We start from the raw sequence: 7,042 nt of genomic DNA on the forward strand, positions 1-7,042 counted from the left end.
CTTCCTGCAGCTGCTGCCCCAATCCTCACTCTGCACTCAAAAAACACAAGCTCCGACGCTTGCAGATTTGCAAAAAAAAATTGAATTTGGTACAACTAAAACATTGCCATTACGATCATGTACACAACAAATCCAACATCGTCCACATCATACGCAACAAAAACCCAGCACCACGCACATTAAAAAGAGAACCCATGACATCCATCTTAATCCAAATTTTTATATGCATTCATAGAATCTCCAATTATCGGTCTATTTAATTATGTTACAGGTCATACTTCCGAAGCCTGTCGAACTGCGAAAGCATTTACAGTCTATAGCTCTGAACGTTTTCGCTTCATGTCACCACAGATTTTACCCCATACTGCTTATTAAACCATGTCCAAATTGCAAATGTACCTCAAGAACAGACTAATGATCGCCCACATCAAAAACCTAATAAAGGACATCCAACCGAGTACTAATTTTACTTTAAAATTTACTACACCCACAGAGTTTCTCACTATTTTTAAATTATGATGCAGGATGTACTTCTGAACCCTGTCGAATTGCGATAGCATTTACAGTCCATAGTTCTGAACTTTTTCACTGCACCCCACCAAATCCAAATGTTTTCCCCCATTCTGCATTTTAACCCACTGCCCAAATCCAAATGTATCTCTCAACAACAAACTACTGAACTACCGTTCCATGTACTAAGCGATGATGTTCCTCAAAGTGTTACCAATGATCCACGAAAATTCATTTATCTTGCAATGCAAAAAATAAGTTCATATTTTTTGTTTTTACCCCAGTACACATTTAACCACTAAGAACTGTAAATGCAATGTAGTGCACATAAGAAATTGAATCACTCCAAGCAGAATACTCAGCAGCTCCTAATTTCCACTCTTTTCCGTTGACACTTTTAGTTCATCAATCCACACATCAAACTTACCATCGCACTTGGTATAAAACAAGTTCATACCTGCGCATCCATGAAGGAAATTTTGGGTCTATCTGACCAATAGATTGGTCAGAAGCTTGCGGTTCTGGCCGTCGTCGGGTCTATCTATATGACCAATAGATTGGTCGTACCTCCCACCACGAGCCGCCTCTTTTGCTGCACAGATCTGGCCGTCGTCGCTCGCCCCCGCCATCGGCGGCAGCAGAACTGCAACCACCGTTCCCACTGGGTAGTGCAGTGGCTCCATGGCAACCACCGTTCCCACTGGGTTGTCGTTCACCTCTCCCAGCGCCGTACTCCTGCGCCACCAAATGCTATAATACTGCTAGATCACAAGGGAGGGACAGAACAGAGGATGCCTTCGGTTCGAACGGCTGCATCAGGAATTCCATCTCCTTCCTTTGATTCGTATTCCACCGCAAAATCTGCCACCCTGTAAGCTACAGTCGGCAATGGAAGAGCCGGGGCGAATGAGGTAGAAGACAACAGCAACCAGCCCTCCATCCTTCATTTACTCCGCACCTACCGCACGAACCGGAAAGGAAGTTTCCTGATCCACGGATCAGAAGTTTCTTGACGTCATGAGCCGCGGCTCTGATTTTGCCTGGTGACGGCGGCGGCGAACCGTCAGCGCTCGTACCCCGTATTCTGCCTCATATTGATTTATTAGGGACTAGTACACTGACACGGGAAATAAATGCACCGAATCACAAGGCCATCGCCAACAGCCCAGATAAAGAGACCAGGTGTGCTCGCGCACAGAAGCACTTGGGAAGGTCCCAACCCCAAGAATTACACATGGCCAAAAAACAAAACAAAACAAGAATGATAGGTGAGCATAAAACAGGCCAGGCAATTAAATGCGAGTGACATTAAACCAAATACGGTAATGAGTGCTCTAATCAAATAGTGTGTACTGTGTATCTTTTCTCCGAGAGATTGTTGGAAATGGGAGCAGATCTAGTGTTCCTCCAAAGAAGTCCCCATCCCACCGGTTGCCTCCAACTGAGGGGGGACTGTTATTTCCGACCAATACTTCGTTTCATGGCACTCCACCTTGCAGACTGTTATCAGACATATCCAGATGATTGAGCTGCTTTAAGCTGCCAAGCTCTATTGGGATACAACCCAACAAATTGTTTTGCTGAAGGTTTAGGTAATATAATGTTCCAAGGTTACCAAAAGAACTTGGAACTTGACCAACGAAATTGTTGAACGACATGTCCAACTCAAATAGCCCTGAAATATTGCCTAGTGACGCTGGGAGATGGCCTTCAAAATTGTTTTCGTCCAAATAGAGTTCGTCGAGATTCAGGAGGGTATCACCAAAGTTAGATGGCAGTGTTTTCCCAAGCATATTGGAACCCAACCGTAAAATTTGGAGAGAAGACTGATTATATTTGTACAGGGCTTCCGGGATTCCACCTGATAGCATATTTTCAGCAAGGTCTAAATAATAAAGATTTGGGAGTTTTCCCAACTCATCAGGAATGGTTCCAGTGAGCTTATTACTAACAAGCGAGATAGTTTTAAGCTGACTGATGTTTTTTAGGCTTGGTGGGATTTCTCCAGTGAGATTATTGAAGGCAAGATGTAACCACGCTAGATTGGATAGGCGGCCTATGCCGCTGGGAACTTCTCCTATTAGTAAGTTTCTAGACAGGAATAGGTACCATAGATTGGAGCAGTTTGTAAGAGTATCCGGAATGATCCCTCGTAGTGAGTTGTCCGACAAGTCAAGGTACTCCAATCTTTGGAGACGGCTAAAAGGAGGTATCTCGCCGATGAAGCCATTATGGGACAGTTCCAGTCTCCTAAGGAATGTTAGGTTCCTGAGGGACGGTGAAATCGTGCCCGACAACGATAGGTTCATAAGGTTCAGCTCGATGACTCGGTCCGGGTGCTTGGGGCCGCTGCAGACGACACCCTTCCATTTGCAAAGAGGGGCGCCGACGTGCCAAGATCTCAAGGCTTGTCTTGAGTCATTGGTGATGGCACGCTTAAAATCCAACAATGAGATCATGTCAGTGCTATTATCATGGACTGTCGTTGTCGTCGAGGAGGAGCAGCGGACGCTGCTGACTCCACAAGAAACGAGCATGAACGACAGTAGCCTAAGGATGGTGGTGAGCCTCGCCGGCTGAATGATAGACGTAAGGCCTCCCTTACCTGCAAGTGTGAAGAATTACTAAAACATTAGAACTCATGCATGCATGTAAAGAAAGAGTTTGCTGGTAGCCATAGCATAGAGGTTTGATTTTGTGAAATGCTTGGTACGTAGCAAACAGAAAACCGACGAGAAGAAGAAAGATGGAACCTTTGGTTGGCCGGATGGGACGAAGCGGCAGCCTTTCTTGCATGGCTTTGCTGCCGGCCGGATTGTGAGGTGTGTATGCCAATGCCGCTGCCAGGTATGAGTTGGAACGCTGGACTGGTTGAGGCCCCGGCCGGGGTTTAAAAAGACCAACTCTTCCGGACTTGATTAGCCTTATTATTATCTCAAGCCTGGCCACCACCGGAGCGTAGACCTCAAGTCGTCCGTCAACCTCAAGACCTCAAGTCCACCACCGGTCAGCCATTGGTGATACGGCATCACAGGTGATACGGTGCTCCAATTGACCCTGGACTGTTTGATCTTGTCGGAAGGGACACCACATCAAAAACATTGTAAGTTTTCTAGCAAGCTTTATCTTCTATATCATCAAAAACATTGGGTCTTTCACGATAAAGGACAGGTCGGAGGTTCGTTTTTGAGAAGACATCTGGCTAGGCAATGCCAGTCTCCGAAAACAATATCCAGCCTTGTACAACATCGCTCGCGATAAGAATAAAATAATTGCGCAGGTGCTCAGTTCATTCCCGCCCAATATTTCATTTAGGCGGGATTTGATTGGGCCCCGTCTTACATCATGGCATAATCTTTTATACCGTCTGGATTTGATCAATTTGACACAAGGCCGGGATGTGTTTTGCTGGAACCTTACTGCATCGGGATCTTTCGCAGTAGAATCTATGTACCGTGTGCTCACGCATTCTGAGGTACCAGTGAGTAACAACAAGAAAATCTGCAAGTCAAAGATTTCACTAAAAGTTAAAATCTTCATGTGGTATCTTTGTGCGGGAGTTGTTCTAACCAAAGACAACCTCGCACGGCGCAACAGGCCAGGGAGTAAGAAGTGCTGTTTTTGCATTCATGAAGAGACAATCAAACACCTCTTTTTCCAATGCAAGTTTGCACGTTCTACGTGGTCAGTCATCCAAATAACGTTAAATTTGTATCCACCCACAAGTGTCGCCAATATTTTTGGTCATTGATTGGATGGTATTCCAAATAGGTTGAAAACGCTAATAAGGGTGGGAGCGTATGCCTTACTATGGTCGCTTTGGCTATGTAGAAATGATTTGGTTTTCAATAACAAAAATGCTTCTCCTTTGAAGGTTATTTTCCGTTGTACGCACTCGCTTCATACGTGGTCTACGCTATAACGAGTGGAGTACCAACCGCGGTTCAAGGCGGTGTGTACGCGGTTGGAGCAGGTGGCTTCGGAGGTTTTTACCCAACATGGGTGGCAGCATAATCTCCGGATCGGTCCACCATCCCTTTCGACATAGGCATAGTGTCGGTCTATATGACTCTACTGTCGCCCATTTATCGTCTTTTTTTCTTTCTTTTTATCAGACTTTAGGTGATTGGCTGTGTGCATCTTAGTTATGCAGAGGCCGGGTGTTACTCATAATGCTTTGTATCCTCTTGATGCTACTTTTTGAGATAATAAAAGCGCCCTTTATCGAAAAAAATTGTATGTTGCCACCTTATCTCTATTTTTAGCTCTAAATGAGCCTGGCTGGACGTTTGTACTGTACTGTATTGGTATTCGTTTGTCTATTCTTTAACAAATAGGGAGTGTATGTATATATTCTGCACTCTACCTTTTTCATGTTGTTCGGTTTGCTCCAGAGTCGGCTCTACATTTGCATAGCAAAGAAAAAGGCACATGTTGGTTAATATGAGAACATATTTGTTTGAAAGATCTGTTCACCACCAGTGCTTGTAGACTTATTCATGTAAATCTGAAGCTTTCATTTGAGCTGATGTTTCTTTTTTTGGTGAGTCAAACTGTATCGACTCTGACCATGCACACCGAGGCTCCGTTGCTAGCGAAATGAGAAGCTCAAGGCTTCGGTTCCCCGCTCCCCGCTCTGAGCCTGCGCCGCTCCCCGCTCTGAGCCCGCGCCGGCAGCCGCTCCGGCTCCGGCGGCCACCTCCCCTCGCCGCTTGTCACTCCGGCGGCGGCGCCCACCCCCTCCATGGCGTCCCGCGTTTCTCTCTCAGCCGGGACATCATCAGGCTCGTCTTCGGAGCCCTTTCCTCCACGGCCGGTGCTCCGCTCCCTCATCGTCCCCTCGGTGGTTGGGTCGGCGTTCGGTCCTCTCGTCCAGGGCCCTGGCGCGCCACCGTCCGGGCGGGCCGCCCCCGCCAGCCGCGACTGGCAGACTGCCCGCAACCGCCGTTGGGACCGGCCGCGGAACCGACCTCCTCCTCTGCCTCGTCGTTCCAGGCAACGCCAGGTCCTCCCTACTCACCGGCCATCGCCGGCGGCTCGCATCCCAGTGGAATTCATTGGTTGCTGCTATAACTGCGGGGATGAGCGCCATATCTCCGCGGACTGCACCAACCCGACCAGATGCACGAGATGCCGCGGGGAGAATCACCCCCCCCCCCCCCGCGGGTGCACATGCCCCAGGAGCCCACCGTCTCAGTCGCCGCCGCGCCGCCCTGCCCCTGTCCTTCGCTCGGGCTCCGTGTTTACCCCTTCTCCCCCGGCCGCCGCGAGTGTGGACCCGAGCAGGTCGGCTACGTTGCTGCCACCGCCACCCCCTGGACTGCCACCGCCCGGGGCCATCCGGCTGGGGCGGCCGTGGAATCTGGTGGCCGGGGCGTCGCCGGGGGACAGCGTGGAGGGGTCGTCGTTCTCCGTGCCCTTCGAGCCGCAGCCTGTGGATCATGGAGTGGCCGAGGGCATCCAGGCGGAGGCCTGCTTCCTCGAGGCGTCGGAGGACCTCTGGTCGATGGAGGCGGAGCTTTCGCGAGCGGTGCTGGTCACGATCACTGGCACCCGGCCACCAGTGGATCTGGCGGACGCAGCCCGGGCACTGCATGTGGAGTTCGGCATTGGTCCGGAGGAGATGTCCATTCGCGCTTTCTGGCCGGAAGATTTCCTGGTTCTGTGCCGCGAGGCTTCCCTGCGGGAGCGGTGCGGGCCGAACGAGCATCCTCGCCCCAGTTTGAGCAGTCTCTCAGGCCATGGCTGCGACAGGCACAGGCTACGGCAGTTTCACTGCCCCTCCTCGTGCCCATCTCTCTCCGTGGGGTGCCGGCGGACGGCCACCGTCATTCTCCGTGGAGCCGGCCTCATCGCCAGAGTGGATGACCAAACCGCGCGCCGCCACGACATGTCGGACTTCAGAGTCTGGCTGCGCACGGATCAGCTTGACCGCATCCTCAGCAGACGCGTTCTCTTTGTCGAGGAGCCCAGTCGCACGCTTTGGGCGGGCGCCGGGGCGCGCCGCTCGTCAGGCTGGGGAAGATCCCGCATGCTTAGCTACCCAATCTCCATCACCGTGCTGGCGGATCCTATCGTGGACCTTGAAGATGCTTCGTTTCCTCCCCCACCTCCGCCCCCACCGCCACCATCGCCGCCCTCCGACTCTGCGGATCTCGAGTACCACCGTCCTGGTGGGGCTGAGGGGGCTCCCCCGCGCGCGGGCCGGACTCCGGTGAGTTCGTTGTGCTCCTCGGCGGCGTCGGCCACGGCGCCCCCGGCGAGGTAGGCTGGAATTCAAAATCAGGTGCGCCCCACGTCACCTCAGCCGCAGCGTCAGGAATGGGGTGGACCAGTGGAAAGTGGTCATGGCGGGACCGGCTCGGTCCTCGCCGTGATGGAAAGTGGAACTGCGCCTCTCCCTGCTAGACACGCGGCGCGTGACGAACGGGTGGACAGTCCGGCATCGCAGCTCAGCTGTGCCAGGCGTGGGTCCGGCTTTGGGGTGGACGCGTCGTCTTGCGCCTCTACACCCAGCCCTGTCGCGATCGCT

At 51.4% G+C, this 7,042-nt stretch overlaps 1 protein-coding gene across 1 annotated transcript; it reads right to left on the reverse strand.

Moving 5' to 3' along the window:
- Positions 1-1,988: 1,988 nt before the first annotated feature.
- LOC123139732 (LRR receptor-like serine/threonine-protein kinase EFR) lies at positions 1,989-5,256 on the reverse strand. Its single transcript, XM_044559459.1, has 2 exons — positions 5,157-5,256; positions 1,989-3,115 (listed from the first exon to the last, which is right to left on the reverse strand). The coding sequence occupies exons 1-2, from the start codon at positions 5,254-5,256 to the stop codon at positions 1,989-1,991; spliced, it is 1,227 nt and encodes a 408-aa protein (XP_044415394.1).
- Positions 5,257-7,042: the final 1,786 nt, after the last annotated feature.

The sequence above is a fragment of the Triticum aestivum genome, chromosome 6B, assembly GCF_018294505.1.
Source record: "Triticum aestivum cultivar Chinese Spring chromosome 6B, IWGSC CS RefSeq v2.1, whole genome shotgun sequence".
NCBI classification, from domain to species: Eukaryota; Viridiplantae; Streptophyta; class Magnoliopsida; order Poales; family Poaceae; genus Triticum; species Triticum aestivum.